Here is a 14960-nt window from a genome sequence, read left to right as displayed (position 1 = left end):
GATATAGCTGACACGAAACCATTATGTACAAGATAGATTCCCCCAAATAAACACAATCCCAAGTGAATACCACTGCTAGGATGAAGAAATTGAGAAATCGATTGGTGAGTAAGGCAAAAGGAAGCCGAGCCAGATGCCCCTTCTCGAAACGAGGCCTTTGGATTGCCCCGTTCCGATGCATTTTTCTATGCATCAGAGGGAGACGCGGTACAGGAGGGCTCTCCCGACGAGTAGGGTATGTATATTCCTTGAATTGGCACCGACAAGCGTTTTAGAACCCGCCAGAAACGCCATGGATATTAGATGGAAGACGGAAGGGCACTTTTGGAAGTAAGAGAAATCGTCGGCACAGAACTTGTCGTTGTCTTTGAGAAAGGAGGTGTCCGTTTACATAGGAACACCCCGCTTTCTCATCAGAGCCTTTCTCTCTTGTTCTTTGGCTGTAGGTGAAACCGTAATTAGTACAAATTCATGTCCATCTGAAAACGAGTTCAACATACCTTCATCGTAGACGAGGAACTCGTGCAGTCCGCTGCCAGCAGGCACCATAGGCAGCACAGGGACCTTGCGGTCAGTGAACACCTCCAGCAAGGCAGGGCCGTCGCTCTCAATGAGCCACTTGAGCTTCTCCTCCATCTCCGACGGCTTGGTGCACCGTTCGGCCGCGACGCCCATCGAGCGAGCCATGGGGACGAAGTCGGGGTTCTTCTGGTGGGTGTGCGCGTAGCGATCCTCATAGAACAGGTTCTGCCACTGAGTCACCATGCCCTGTTCCTCGTTGTTCAACAAAAGGACCTTGACGCCAATGTTGAACTGGGCCGCAGTCGACAGCTCAGTAAGGGTCATGTTGAAAGAGGCATCTCCATCAATATCGATGACGAGAGCCTCAGGCCGGGCCACCTTAGCACCGATGGCAGCAGGCAGACCGTAACCCATAGTACCAAGACCACCGGAGGTGATCATAGTACGGGGATAACGCCAGCGGAAATGCTGAGCGGCCCACATCTGGTGCTGACCGACACCGGTCGTGATAACAGTACGGTCCTTCATGTGAGCCGTGAGATCACTGAGCTTTTCAATCAAGGTCTGGGGCTTGATCGGACCCTCAGGGGTCTGCTTCTCATAGAGGGAGAAGGGGAAGCGAGCCTTCCAGTCGTTAATCTGAGCAAACCATTCGGGGCGCTCGGGCACGGCGTTCACGTGGGGGAGGAGATGGCGGAGGTTCTCCGCACAGTCACCCTCAACAGCCTCGTTAGCCTGGACAACCTTGTTGATGTTCTTGGGGATGACCTCGAAGTGGACAATACCACCACGGTTCTCGGAGGCGGCCAGCTTCGCCTGGGGCGCAAACTTGGGGATGCTTCCAGTCACACGGTCATCGAACCGAGCACCAACAGCAATAATCAGATCGGCTTCCTGCATGGCCATGTTGGCGTAGGCGGAACCGTGCATTCCCAGCATGTGGAGCGCCTTGGGGTCCAGCTCGTCAAATCCACCCAGGCCCTGCAGGGTGGTCGTGACAGGAATGCAGGCCTTGTCGGCCAACTCTTTCAGAACCTTGGGGCCATCAGGTTGAGCGAGGAGACCCTGGCCGACGTACAGAATGGGCTTCTTGGCGACGTTCACGAGACGAGCGACACGACCGATGGTGCTGTGGAGCTGCTTCATGCTCAGGTCACGAGCGGCGAGGGCGGCCGCACTGGGGAGAGCCGGAGTGGTGTTGTGCATCGGGATAGCTTTGCGAAGAATACCGGCAGTGACATCCTTGGGAAGGTCGACCAGAACGGGGCCAGGGCGGCCGCTGGTGGCGATCTCGAACGCCTCCTGGATACGGCGGGGGAGCTCGGCAACAGACTTCACCATGACGTTCCACTTGGTGCAAGCTCGGGAGATACCAATCACATCGGCTTCTTGGAATGCATCCGTACCGATTAGGCCGGTGGCGACCTGACCACAGAAGACAACCATAGGAGTACCGTCGGAAAGGGCATCCTGCATGGGGGTGATCACATTAGTGGCACCAGGCCCAGAAGTGACCAGAACCACACCGGGTTTGCCAGAAGCCCGGGCATAGCCCTCCGCCATGTGACCGGCACCCTGTTCATGGCGAGGAAGAACGAAATCGAAATGCTTTGAGTTGTAGATGGCATCGAACACAGGAAGGATAGCGCCTCCAGGGTAGCCGACTGTTCTAAGATCAGCACCGTACTTTGCCTTTCTCCTTTGATGCAAAGATGTATGACTCACAGATGTGCTTAACACCCAGACGGAGCATCATCTCATGGAAGATCTCTCCTCCACTCAGGCCGACAAAGCTGGACGGAAAAACAAAACCATGTCAATTTGCATGTTTATTAGGATTAGTTGTCGAGGGAAGCACGTACGACTCGTCCAATTCGGGAACCTGGCGGTTTTGCAGGGGCGACACTTCGTTGCGATGGGGCTCCTGGTTGAAGGCAGGACTGGGAGCAGGTCTCGTGCCGCTGGTCCATCATAGAACATGAGTCAGCGAGAAACCAATTGACGGAGAAGACAAGAAAACAAGATAGGGAGCTCCCAATGAAGGAGAAGGAGGAAAAGACTCACGTAGCGGCAGCTGTGCTCTGGAAGCGCTTCTGCGTAGAGAAGCAGTGGGGCGACACGACGGCGGCCATGGAGGGCGTAGTAAAAGATCTCCGGCTAGAGGCGATGAACCTCTGGTAGTGGAGGGCGCGCATGGCGCTTTTTGATGGTCTTAAAGGCATCATCTTCACGGCGGATGACTGCCAGGCCACAAAGTATAAGAGAGGAGAGAGTTGTGAAGAATGGAAGGACAGGTTAATTTTCGGCCTAGAGAAGTTGGGACGGGGAGGAAAAAGAAACTGGGGAGACTAGTAAGTGTGAGTAACCACTGCGGTGAGTCCGTGACTGCCACTCCTAACCCGGAGTCAAACTTCTCTGCGCCGGCCTCTCCTGTTTGGGTTTAGTGCCCCGCCCTGTGAATAATCTTGCTCCGCCTGATTGGCTGCCGCACGCCACCGACTCCGATCATCGGCGAGAGCTGGTGCCTTAGGATGTATAAGGCATCAATATAACTTGCCTCGGCCGAAGATGGCATGTGTGGTGACTCGCTCTACTGCCGCCATGGCTGATGTCTATTTCTTATACACAACAATCTCCAAGGATTTTCTCTCATCGCAATGGCTGTAACTTAGAAAACAAGAAAGAGGCTTGGACTCTACTTCTAGACCCTTTGATCGGTCTATCTACAACCCGCCGATTCCGGAGATCGGACCAGTTCATCCCCCGAACATACAACCATGGTCTCCAACTTATCCAGAAAGAGAAAGTATAAACTCACTATCAATCCTGGGTAGTATGAGAATGCTCGGATGCTTCGAAGAAAGAAACCAGGCTTTACACAAAGCTAGACTCTACGCATATCGTGCTAAGCTTAGTCCGCCCAGCTAACCAGGCAATCTACATCAAAACAGGATCACTAAAAAGTAACCAGCCGCCGTTCCCAGATCCCACATATTATAACTGCCTTAAATCACATATACGTACCAGACTCACGCTTGCGTATCCGGAACCCACCGCAGCTTCACACTCTTCGAATCCCTAACCTGCAACGTCAACCTCTTGGACCGAGTCCGGCATCATGCGTCGTAGTGCAAGCTCGGGAGATACCAATCACATCGGCTTCCTGGGATGCATCCGTCCCGGATCAAGCCCGTGTGGCGGGACGATGAACCATACCATCAGTGCCAGTGTGCGGTGACAGCGTGGGAATATCTCATCATGCTTCCATTGAAGCATATCGGGACCAAAATTGCAAACCTCCTCGCGAACCCACGCTTGGCATTCGGGGAACGCCACCAGGTGCATGACAGCATACCCATGATATTCGCCGTTGTCTCAAAGCCGGCTGTGCTAATTATAAAGAGGTTTTCACTGATCTCACCGTCACTGAGTGCATGACTGGTCAATCTAACCCGTTTTTCTTGATCTGAAGACTCCACCAGCATACTTAGGAAATTGTTCTGTGACGAATACCCTGCCCTGGAAGCCTGTCGTTCTTCTTCCAGAACATGTTTTGTATATGCAGGCATTCGCTCCTTATGACATCCAAGCGATTGAAGTTGCCGCGACATGAAGGGCATCTTCAACAGCTTTGTCGGCACAAACGCAGCCCACTCGAATCTATCAGCCACGAGAGAAATGGTCTTGAAGTATACGGACCGTGCGTCCTTCCCTTTGTGATCTTGCAACTCGGGCGACCACGCCTGCTTCTGGCCATAGCCCGCCCTCCCAATAATGTTGATGGTAAGGCATCGGAGTCCGCTCAGAGTCTGATCACCCGTAAAACGGAGAGGGAGGGCCATCAACTCTCCTGACAACCAAGTAGCGTGTGCTTGTCTTGTTGGAATTTTCTGGGGCGGCAATTGCAATGTACCTAGGTAGAATTTGGGCCTAGCATTCATTGAGTGTCGTTTCGTAGCAAAGCTGGCAGACAAACAGGATATACCAACCCCTATAGTAAACTCATGATAGGAATTATAAGTCAGTGTTCAAGATATCTCTAAGTGGCTTCTTATTATGGATACGTCCTAGAGCGGACTCATTGCTCTCCATGTGAGGTGAGACCAATTTAACAGCGTTTGGGGAGGCTTCCAGGTCATATTGGCATAGTAAGGAGCAGAGTAGAACAAAGGCAGTGCATTGTGAGGCTTGCACGATGCACGTAGAATGGGAGAATTCCCAGAATATTTGTAATCGCATGGACGACACTCCCTCCACATCTGCTGAGGACATACCTAGGTATGTAACCAGTTTATACACGGTATATTTACGGTCGAGTTGTGACTATAACGATCCCCCATTGGTTGGCTGGGCATGTTATCTATAGGTACTTGGTTAACTATAACTAGTTAACTAGTCGGGGATTTCTTACTAATCTGGGACCCTCGATGTTGAGGCCGTGAAGTGGTCTCCCCTCTTCAGCCACCACCACGACAACGTCATGAATTACTTTCCCCCTTTCCCACCACGTTCTGACATTCTACGTTTTCGTTTCCATCTCGCCTACCATGTCTGTGTCGCATGTTGCACCATCATATGATGCCTACTGGCAAGCCAAGCGGCGAAAGGTGCGCAAAGGCACCCACAGTTGCTGGGAATGTAAGCGACGGAAGATGAAATGTATATTTGATCCGCGCATTGCCAGTGCGTCCTGCATCGGCTGTCGACGACGTGGCTCCCCATGTATCAGCCAGGAGTTCCCCGAGGACCTCGCAGAGGTCCCCATGCGCGTTGAAACCAGCATCAGCGATGGCACACCGTCTGACGACCGAGCACGCGCTCCCCTGCCCAGCGAGAGAACAGACCCTAGTGTTCTCACGCCTTTGTTGGCAGACGTGCAGTCTTCGCGTCACCATCAATCTCCGGAGGCCCGTCTCTTCTAACCCTTTCCCGGCCTCCGCGTATGATTGTATGATTGTTTACTGACGCCTTTCTAGCAGTATCTTACGACTACCAGGAAAGATACCCCACATAAATATGACAAACTTTCTCGGTTCTTGCATGAATTACTCCCGTCGCGAGCAGACATCGAGAGTATCTGTAAAGCCAGTCGCCACTCTGCCGTCCTTTCTCACCAATTATTGACTACGCCATACACGACTCTCTACAAGAACGGCCTCCAAATGCCCGAGACTTTATTAACAATCCCAGAACCAAACGTGCATCCGGTTTTAATAGCGAGATATATGCTCCAACTCGCCCTTTTCCTACAGCATCTTCCCCCGGACCTTCATCGGGAGATTAAAGATCTATCAGAGCCACCCCGAGCTATTATGCAACGAATAGCAGGGATTGCTATTTATCACGTTACGACTAACGAGGATCTGGTCGGCAGTATAGAGAGTCTCGACTGTATCATGCTCGAAAGTTTATACCAGGTCAATATTGGGAACCTTCGACGAAGCTGGGTCGCGAATCGGAGAGCTATGTGTATTGCCCAGTTGATGGGCTTTGGTCGGTCAGATAACCCGAAACCATATAAAACGCTCGACCGCAACACAAAATGCGACCCACAGCTTATGTGGCTCCGTATCCTTATTCTCGACCGCCATCTCTGCCTTCTCTTAGGTATGCCCCAAGGCTGGACTGACCAAAGCATGGCGTCCGAGACCTCCCTCGCCCGTGACTGCCCCATGGGTCGTCTTGAGCAGCTACACTGTGGCATTATGTCCCGAATCCTCGAACGGAACACATCCAAGCCGAGCTCCCAGGACCTCGCCGCCACCCGCGCCATCGATCTAGAGCTGCAGAAAGCCGCCGGCAGCCTCCCGAGCAAGTGGTGGCTGATCCCCAAATTCGACAGTGCTGCCACCGACCTGCAAGCCGCGTTTTGGGACACGCGCCGCTTGACCATGCAGATTTGTCATTACAACCTACTCAACCAGGTGCATCTGCCGTATATGCTACGCCCGTTGTCGTCTGCGGAGAGCAAGTATGAGTATTCGCGAATCACGTGTGTCAATGCGTCGCGGGAGGTGCTCTCACGCTATATCGCGCTGCGGAGCTTCAACCGCATCGCCTACAGCTGTCGCACTGTCGATTTCATCGCCCTCATGGCGGCCATGACACTCCTTCTCGCCCATATGGACAGCCATCGCGATGGGCCGAACAATCTACTCGCTAACCAGTATCTAAGCGACCGCGGGATGATCGAGCAAGTGCAGGAGCATATGAGTGAGATTAACCGGCTGAATTCGGATGAGCTAAGCGCGCAAAGTGCAGATTTATTGAAGGCTTTGCTTGCTGTTAACATGGAGAATGGGACTGGACGGGTGAGTGTGAGGAAGGCAGGGAGCGAGGAGATGATGCCGCCGGAAGAGACGAACCAGGAGGAGGACGACGCCCGCGATAAAGAAGATGGCGAGGACGTGGCACGGGTGCATATTCCGTATTTTGGAATCATTCGGATTGCACGCGAGGTTCCGACCAAACTGCAAGCTGCACCCGCACTTCCCGCGGTCACCACCACCAGCAACTCCGAACCACAACTTCACCTCTCCTCCATGACAATGCCACCTGCCAGCCTCAGCACTCTGACCCGCTCCGCTAACAACACTCCCAACCCATTCTCCTTCTCCGTCGCCGACACCACCGCTTCCCATGAGTTCACCGCGCCGTTTGCGCACCCGCGCCATCAACCACGTCCAAACCCTTTCTCCGACCCGGGTCCTTCTCTGGAACCGTCCTGGCTGATGCAGAGCGGGTATCCGGAACTCGCCGCAGGCGGCGAGGACTGGGCGTTTCAGGGGGTGGATATGGCTTTCTTCGAGAGTATCATGAGGAACGTTGGCGGCGGTGTTTGAAACCCCCTGCATTCGCGGAGCGGGCTTCCCAGTGGCTGCTTCTGGGTTAGATGCACTGAAGATCTCTAAAGATCAAGAGATGGAAGTAATTCAGTATATTAAAATAACAAATAAGGTTCTTAAGTCTGACATTTAATGGTAGGGATGGGGATGTTAATTTTTTTTTTTTTTCCCCCAGAACTTCGCCGATAGCCTGCCATACCAAGGCGGGCTAACCAACCACTCGCTTCACCGCATCGACCCCTTCAGCCTTCTCTGCTTTTGCAGCCTCGGTTGCAGGCTTTGCCTCTGTCGCCGGTTTCTTCCCATGATCGGGCAACTGCTTCAAGGGGATGATAAGCGTCAAGAGGACCGAAAAAGCCGCACACGCCAGCGCAAACGCAAACACGTCCTTGATGCCCACCATATATGCGGCGATCACCTCTTTCAGATCGTCCCCACTGAACACGGTCTTGAGTTCGGAAGCGCCGGTACCCAGGACCAAGGCCGGATCAAGGTGGGAGGCACTAGTAAGAACAGTCTGGAGCATGCGATTCGCGAAGAGCGATTGCGCTATAACAACGAAATAGGCGCCGCTAAGAGCTTGGCACACTGGTAGAGGGTGTAAGTATTACACACCTAAGGAGAGGGATTCAAGATGCGCCATTTGTATTGCACAGGAAATACCTACTAACCATGATTCCCGTCGCGCTAGACACATCTTCAAGCTTTGAGAAGCCCTGGACGGCGGTCATAGGGATCTGGTTGCTGATCCCAATGCCGAACCCGAAAAGCACCTCAGCCCCAATGTACCTGGCCTGGGAGGAATGGACATCCAGGGTGTAGATGAGGGCCATGCCGGCGGTCATAATAAGGGCCCCGAGAAGCTCGTAGGGTTGCGTATAGCGAGACTTGCCGATGACGGCACCGCTCACCACGGCTCCGACGGCGAACAGGGCGAGGAAGGGGAGGGTGTTAACGCCGCTTTTGACGGCGGATTGCCCGTGGATCGATTGGAAGTAGATCGGGAGGTAGAACATGACTTGGTAGAGGGCGGCGTAGGAACTGAAGAGATATTAGGGATCGTCAGCTTTAGTTAAGGTTGAGGGTGGGGATGGATAGCGAGGAATCCGCAGCGGCCTTACACGAGGCAAAACAGGGCATTACTCCACGTCGTGCGCTGTTTGAGAATGTGAAAGGGAGCCATAGCGCGGGGGCCCTGTAGCCATTCGGTCACGAAGAAAGCAATGGTCAGGACGATCCAAAGGACCAAGGTCGCAATGACCGAGCCGTCGTTCCATGCTTTAGTCTGCCCGCCCCATTGCAACGCCAACGTCAAGCACACCATAGAGACGAGAATCAGGCAGAAACCCGGGAGATCCAGCATGAGAAGAATCTCCTTCCACGTAGCCGGGACGCTCTCGATATGCGTGGGGATGCGAAGAAACAACAGCAGCAGAATTATAATCGGACCACCCACGGGCAAGTTGATCCAGAAACACCATCGCCAGGAGACTCCGCTAGTAAATGCACCGCCAATTACCGGTCCTAGAATCGTCGATAGCATGAAGCACGCCATCCACGCCCCGATCAGCAGCGGATGATTCCGAGGCGGGGACACATAGTTGATGATGATGAGAGTGCCTCCGAGGACGCCAGAGGCGCCCCAACCCTGGAGGGCACGGCCGATAATGACCGACAAGCTATTTGGCGCTGCCGCGGCCCACCACACTGCCCACTAAGAAGATCACCACCGCACTGAGATAAGCCCACTTGACGTTGACGTATTTAAACAGCTTGCCCCAGAGCGGCGAGGCCGAGGCTGCGAGAATGAACGTCGCGCTTCCGTACCAGCCCACATCATTGAGCCGATGGAATGCGTTGGTGATGCCGGGAATGGCGGTCGAGATGATCCCGATCTCTAGAGAGACGAGGATGGTGCTCACGAAGATGGTAAACATGATGAGGACCAGTCGGAGGCCCGTCGCATACTCAGGCTGGGGTTCGTTGGGGCCATTGTGCTCCTGGGTGCTGTCCGCCGGAGACGGCTCGGAACTGCTGGTCGAGCCGGGCTGACTGTCATCCAGCTGGGCGTTGTTGCTACCCTCGAGGTCTGAACTATGTGCCATGATTTCCCGCTTGAATGTTCGGTGTCACAGTAGCACGTCAACGGGCGGAGAGGATAGGGATGGACGAAGGCGAGGTCAGTTCCAACCGGGAGTTCTTAAGGTGACCGACAGACATGTTGAGGCCATCTCGATGACAAACACCCACGTAAGAGAGGCAGGGAGGACGAAGTTCAGCGAAGTCCATGATTGAGACGGTCGACGGGCGAACTATACATTTCGACCGCCGTGATATGCATATCTTGGCGTTGTAGTAGCTTTCGACCGCCGTGTGGCGCATATCTTGGCATGATCACATTCGACCGCCGGGTTATGCGCTGCATAATCCTGGCGTTGCAGTATTCGACCGCCCCGTAGTGCTGACAAAAGAGGCCCAGTCTAGTTAGTTAACTATGATTGATTACTTGATCGAGCATCCGGGTGGTCAGACTCTGAGCGGACTCCGATGGGAATGCATTCCCACCGGTAGTCATTTCCGCCCTCCAAACAGGCATCCTCGATGGCCATTCTGGAGGCAGATTGCCAGAAATGAACCCGTCTACATCTCAACAAACAGCACAATGCGTCTGCGGGTTTTCAGAATCTCCTTCAAGGTGGGTATGGGGGTAGCAGTCATGTGGTGGATTACCCCGTCACCGAGTAGATCTTCATGGCCATTCGTTTCCGAGTGAGCAGTACAGGAGACTGTATAAGATCGACTGGGAGGACGACTTCGGGCTATGGGTAGTCCATAAAACCTACCGGACATAGGATTGAACTGCAGGCTTTAACCGCTGACACGCCATCTCCATATAAGGCCTAAGAGGCATCATGAGACCACCATAAAATTGCGGACCTCAAAACCGAGGGTTCTTGCATCAGATGTGTAGTGTAATTATCCTAGGAGTGGACCTCATGGGTTGGAAATCTTTAACAATCCCGAACCAGTCATCCGCCGCGTACATCAGTGATGGCTTTAGGCTCAGTAAGCTGAGGAGAAGCATGGTAGCTTAGGACAATAGGGTTCATGGGTTTTGAAAAATCCGACCACAGTAAATAAAGTAATTGAAAGGATTCTTGGGAAGCTGTGGATTGCCAATGTCTTGGACCGGCGGGTTTAATGTCGCAGCAGATGGAGACTTCGGTTAATTTGGGAAGATCCAGGGATTTCGGCATTGCCGGTTGTGTCTCGGGGTTGCATGATTCATACTCTTCTTCGTTGAATGCAGAGAGGAGAGAGGATGACTCGAGTATGAACTGACGGAGATGTTCTCGCAAAGAACAAGTAGGTAGGAGTATTATGTACCTTATTATTGTAGATCGGGAGAAAGTCGACACTCGGTCCATAACCATAGCAGAATGCCGACAGGGGCCGAAGCAGACTTACTTTACCGAGTGTGGGGATGCCGGTGGAAGGGCCCTTCTTTTTTGGCGGGATTCCGATCGCAGCAGGGGAAAAATCGTCATGATTGCGGGGCTCTCCAGGTTAATTAATTCCCTTTCCCTTTCCCTTTTCCCCTCCTACCATATATCTTTTCTCCCTCCTTCTCTATCCTCTCTCTTTCTCTCTCCCTCTCTCTTAATACTTCTTTCCCTCGCTCTGTCCCTCTACTTCTTCCGTTTTCTTTCTCTCCTCCCTCTCATCCGTACCATCTGACATTACCCCACCATGGCCTCCACCCCGCAAGAGCTCGTCCCCCAGACCGAATCCATCGCGGAGGTCTATGCCACCGACGACGCTTCCGCCACCACCGTCGCCGCAGAACACCAGACTCGCTTCAACGGCCTGGTCTCCAAGTTCACCAAGCTGTACAACAGCCGCCCCGATTTTGTCGCCCGTAGCCCAGGTCGCGTCAACATCATCGGCGAGCATATCGACTACAACCTCTACGATGTCCTTCCTACCGCCGTCAGTGTCGACGTGATCATGGCGGTCAAGGTCATCCCCTCGGCTGGTTCCGAGACCATCGTCAAGATCGCCAACGTCTCGCCGGAGAAGTTCCCGTCGCGCGAGTTCACCGTACCCCGCGATACCGATATCGAGATCGACCCCAAGAAGCATGAGTGGGTAAACTACTTCAAGGCTGGCCTTCTGGGAGCCTTGAAGTTCTTGCGCAAGAAGGACCAGGATGGTTCGTTCGTCCCCGCGAGCGTGGAGGTGCTGGTGGATGGCAACGTGCCCCCTGGCGGTGGTATCTCCAGCAGTGCTGCTTTCGTCTGCGCGAGTGCGTTGGCTGTGATGAAGGCGAACAACCACAACGTCTCCAAGCAGGACCTCTTGGATTTGGCTGTCGTGTCGGAGCGCGCGGTCGGCGTCTACTCCGGCGGGTAAGTTTGCCCTCCATGGATCTATTGCCTTTATCCCTCTCTAATCCTCTAAACAGTATGGATCAGGCCGCGTCCATCTTCTCCCGCCGCGGATACCTGCTCTATACCCAGTTCTTCCCCCACTTTGCTGTCCAGCATGTTCCCATCCCCAAGGCCTCCGAGGAAATCACCTTCCTCATGGCCCAGAGCTTCGTCACCTCAAACAAGGCCGAGACCGCGCCCCGTCATTACAACCTGCGCGTGGCAGAGTGCACCTTGGCGGCCGTCGTCCTGGCCGCCCAGCACGGCCTGACTCTTCCCAAGGACAACAGCTCTCTCGGCTACAGTCTCCGTAACTTCCACCAGGAGCTCATGCGCAAGGAGGGTCGCCTCCAGGACCCTCTCGAGTACCAGATCGACTCTGTCATCCAGGCCACCATGGACCTCCTCACCCAGGAGCAGGGCTACACGCGCGAAGAGATCGCCAAGCTCCTCGGCATTACGGTCGCCGATCTCGAGGCCACGTATCTCTCCTCGTTCCCCGTCCAGGCGGATCGGTTCCTCCTGCGTCAGCGCGCCCTGCACTGCTTCAAGGAAGCCCGCCGTGTGCTGGATTTCACGGCTTGCCTAGCCAACGCCAAGACCCTCGATGAGAAGCACATCAGCTACCTGGGCCAGCTCCTCAACGAGTCGCAGGAGTCTTGCCGCACCATGTACGAGTGCAGCGCCCCCGAGGTCGACGATATCTGTGCCATTGCTCGCCGGGCTGGTACCTGGGGTAGTCGGCTCACTGGTGCCGGCTGGGGCGGTTGCACCGTCCACATGCTTCCCCAGTCAAAGGTCGAAGCGGTGACCAAGGCGCTGAAGGCGGAGTACTATCTGAAGAAGTTCCCTGACATCAGTGAGGAGAAGCTGGCCCAGGCAATGGTCATCAGTAAGCCGTCCAACGGATCGTTCATGTATGTTGCCCAGTCCTATTCATTTGACTCATACGGCGTGTCTAACGGGAAATAGGGTTACGGGAGCTGCGATCGCGCAAGTCGAAATCTAAAGGACAGAAAATGAAAAAAAAAAAAATAAAGAAGGGAAAAACAACCAAAAAATGAATGTCTTGGTCTAGTTTAAGTAGTCACGAAATTGGCATTAACAGCAGTGATTCTATCACTCCGTGCGTAAAGTATGACGCACGACGCCCAATGGGCAGCATGCAAGACGTGATCCCATCACTCATCATCCACATACATTTCCCTCCTTGAAAGCCAACACTGCCATCTTAAGAGGCACACCTCAGCCCGTGGTGCAACTAGGCTTGCCATGTATGCCATGATGGCATGTGCCTCCCAGCGGCATATGATCCCGAGTCATTTTCCTGTATCCCAAGGTGGTCCTGGGCATTGGAAGTGCGCGTATTATGTCTGACAACGCAACATCGGGAATACAGTCACCCTGCCGGTGATGACGGTCCGCCTGCGATATGGGTTGGGGAGATCGATCCCGTATGGAACCCTAGGCTATATTATATTCTCAGCGATAACACCGCGGCGATTGCAGCAGACACGCTAGGACTTCTTTTTGGCGGCAGCCTTCCCGAAGAAATCACTCATCTTCTTCATTCCACTCGTGTCGACCTTTTTCAATTCCCGTACGCCGCGAGACTGTTCCGCCTTCTTCTTCTTCTCTTCTGCCTCCTTGCGTCGTTTCTTCTCGGCCCGAGACTCCGCCGCGTCCTCATCTTCCAGGTTTCGCTTGCGGCTGAAGTCGCCCAGGGATCGGGAGGCCAGTGCTTCCGCACGTAGTTTCGCAAGATGCTCGAGACGGTCCTTCAGCGGTTTGAAATCGAGCGGGCTGTCTGCGCTAGCGAGAAGCTCATCCAGTCGAGCACCCAGGTCCTGGGCAATGTAGGACTCTTTCATGAAGGTAAGCGCGGTAGACACTCGCAGTAGATGTGTGATGTTATCAAGAATCGCAGATTCCTCAGTCGGCGATTCGGTAGCAGGAGTCGATGCTGATTCCCCGGACGGCGTGGAGACCGATGGCGTAGAAGTGGTGTTCGTCGCTGACGCGCTGTCCTTGCCCTCCTGCAACTCGGCCTCGCCGTCTGTCGCTTCCGACGAGCCATTGGGGCCTACGTCCTCCCGCTTGACCGAGAGCAAGGGGGTCGCCAGCGCTTGTTTGATGAAGCGTTCCTCCAGGCTTGCGGGAAGGCCCTGCGCTACCATGCGGTCCGCCTTGGTGAGAAGTTCCTTGAGCAACTTTGTCTCGCTGAAACGCAACATCTTCTCGTCTCCTGCCTCCACGGAGTCGCATATCGCTTCAGCGCGCGCCTGCAGCGCGCCTCGGAAGGTCTCGTTGTAAAGGACGTGCTGGAGGTGTCCGGGGAACTCGTCCTGCGAGTCGATGATGTCGTCTAGAGGCTGGAATAGCCCCTTGGACTGGGTTGATGACGATGGACATAAAAGCGGGATCAAGAAAAACATGATGTCGATTGGGGTCGCGACGAGCAGCTCCGCGGCTTTGGAGATGCTGCCCTTGAGAGCCCCTTCTTCGGATTTCTGCGTGAAGAGGACACTGCGTGGGTCATGCGATGGAGCTTTTACGACGGTAAACTCGTACACGCCCAGCTTGGGGCAGAAGAAGTAGCGCGCGAGTTCTCCGGTGCGTGGGTTCGGCAATTGGATTAATCGGGCGTCATCTGTCGCGGCGGATGGCAGGATGAATGTTTTGCAGGGCTTCGTGGAGGGAGGGAGTTGCGGACGCTGTTCGGGGTCTGGCTGCTCCGCGGGAGCAGTCGAGCGTGTTCGCATGATGGGCGAACGTAGAGCAATCTTTAGAGGGTATCGTATGTTGTACACGGATAATGGTGATGTTGATTGAATGCGTGGGAGGTGGAATTAAATGAGGGAACGCGTTTTCGGGGCGGGCTTGGACGCGACACGCGCAGCAGCCAATTACGAAGCGAATCACCCGCAGGGCATGCATCACCGCTCAATCCTCGTTCGGGCTCCCTTGCGCATGGTGACCAAGCCCTTCTCGTGGATGACACTGTTCTCCCCCTTCCGTCGCAAATCGTTTGTTTGCTGAACATTTGTTATTGATCGCTTCCGACGCGACGACAACCGATCCGACTTCCCCGCATCTCTGGTCTTCGGAACATGGCTGAAGACCGTCGACGAGCGTAACACAGGACTGAGACTCGTGTTATCGG

General features: G+C 54.2%; 5 protein-coding genes across 5 annotated transcripts; 2 read left to right on the top strand and 3 right to left on the bottom strand.

Annotated features, from left to right (window-relative positions):
* Positions 1-387: 387 nt before the first annotated feature.
* ATEG_04565 (acetolactate synthase catalytic subunit) lies at positions 388-2654 on the bottom strand (the record flags this gene model as incomplete). The annotated part of the gene is made up of 4 exons (XM_001213743.1): positions 388-440; positions 501-2191; positions 2385-2483; positions 2587-2654. 4 exons carry the CDS (start codon positions 2652-2654, stop codon positions 388-390), a joined length of 1911 nt encoding a protein of 636 aa, XP_001213743.1.
* Positions 2655-5069: 2415 nt separating this feature from the next.
* Positions 5070-7364, top strand: ATEG_04564 (uncharacterized protein; the record flags this gene model as incomplete). The annotated part of the gene is made up of 2 exons (XM_001213742.1): positions 5070-5386; positions 5519-7364. The coding sequence occupies 2 exons, from the start codon at positions 5070-5072 to the stop codon at positions 7362-7364; spliced, it is 2163 nt and encodes a 720-aa protein (XP_001213742.1).
* A 211-nt stretch (positions 7365-7575) lies between these two features.
* Positions 7576-9472, bottom strand: ATEG_04563 (MDR family MFS transporter; the record flags this gene model as incomplete). Its single annotated transcript, XM_001213741.1, has 4 exons — positions 7576-7955; positions 8035-8408; positions 8489-9015; positions 9071-9472. The coding sequence occupies 4 exons, from the start codon at positions 9470-9472 to the stop codon at positions 7576-7578; spliced, it is 1683 nt and encodes a 560-aa protein (XP_001213741.1).
* A 1645-nt stretch (positions 9473-11117) lies between these two features.
* ATEG_04562 (galactokinase galE) lies at positions 11118-12806 on the top strand (the record flags this gene model as incomplete). The annotated part of the gene is made up of 3 exons (XM_001213740.1): positions 11118-11776; positions 11833-12714; positions 12770-12806. The coding sequence occupies 3 exons, from the start codon at positions 11118-11120 to the stop codon at positions 12804-12806; spliced, it is 1578 nt and encodes a 525-aa protein (XP_001213740.1).
* Positions 12807-13314: 508 nt separating this feature from the next.
* On the bottom strand, positions 13315-14559 carry ATEG_04561 (uncharacterized protein; the record flags this gene model as incomplete). Its single annotated transcript, XM_001213739.1, has 1 exon — positions 13315-14559. One exon carries the CDS (start codon positions 14557-14559, stop codon positions 13315-13317), a length of 1245 nt encoding a protein of 414 aa, XP_001213739.1.
* Between the last annotated feature and the right edge of the window lie 401 nt (positions 14560-14960).

This window comes from Aspergillus terreus, genomic scaffold (assembly GCF_000149615.1).
Source record: "Aspergillus terreus NIH2624 scaffold_6 genomic scaffold, whole genome shotgun sequence".
Lineage (NCBI taxonomy): Eukaryota > Fungi > Ascomycota > Eurotiomycetes > Eurotiales > Aspergillaceae > Aspergillus > Aspergillus terreus.
This window is presented reverse-complemented; position numbering and strand designations above follow the sequence as displayed.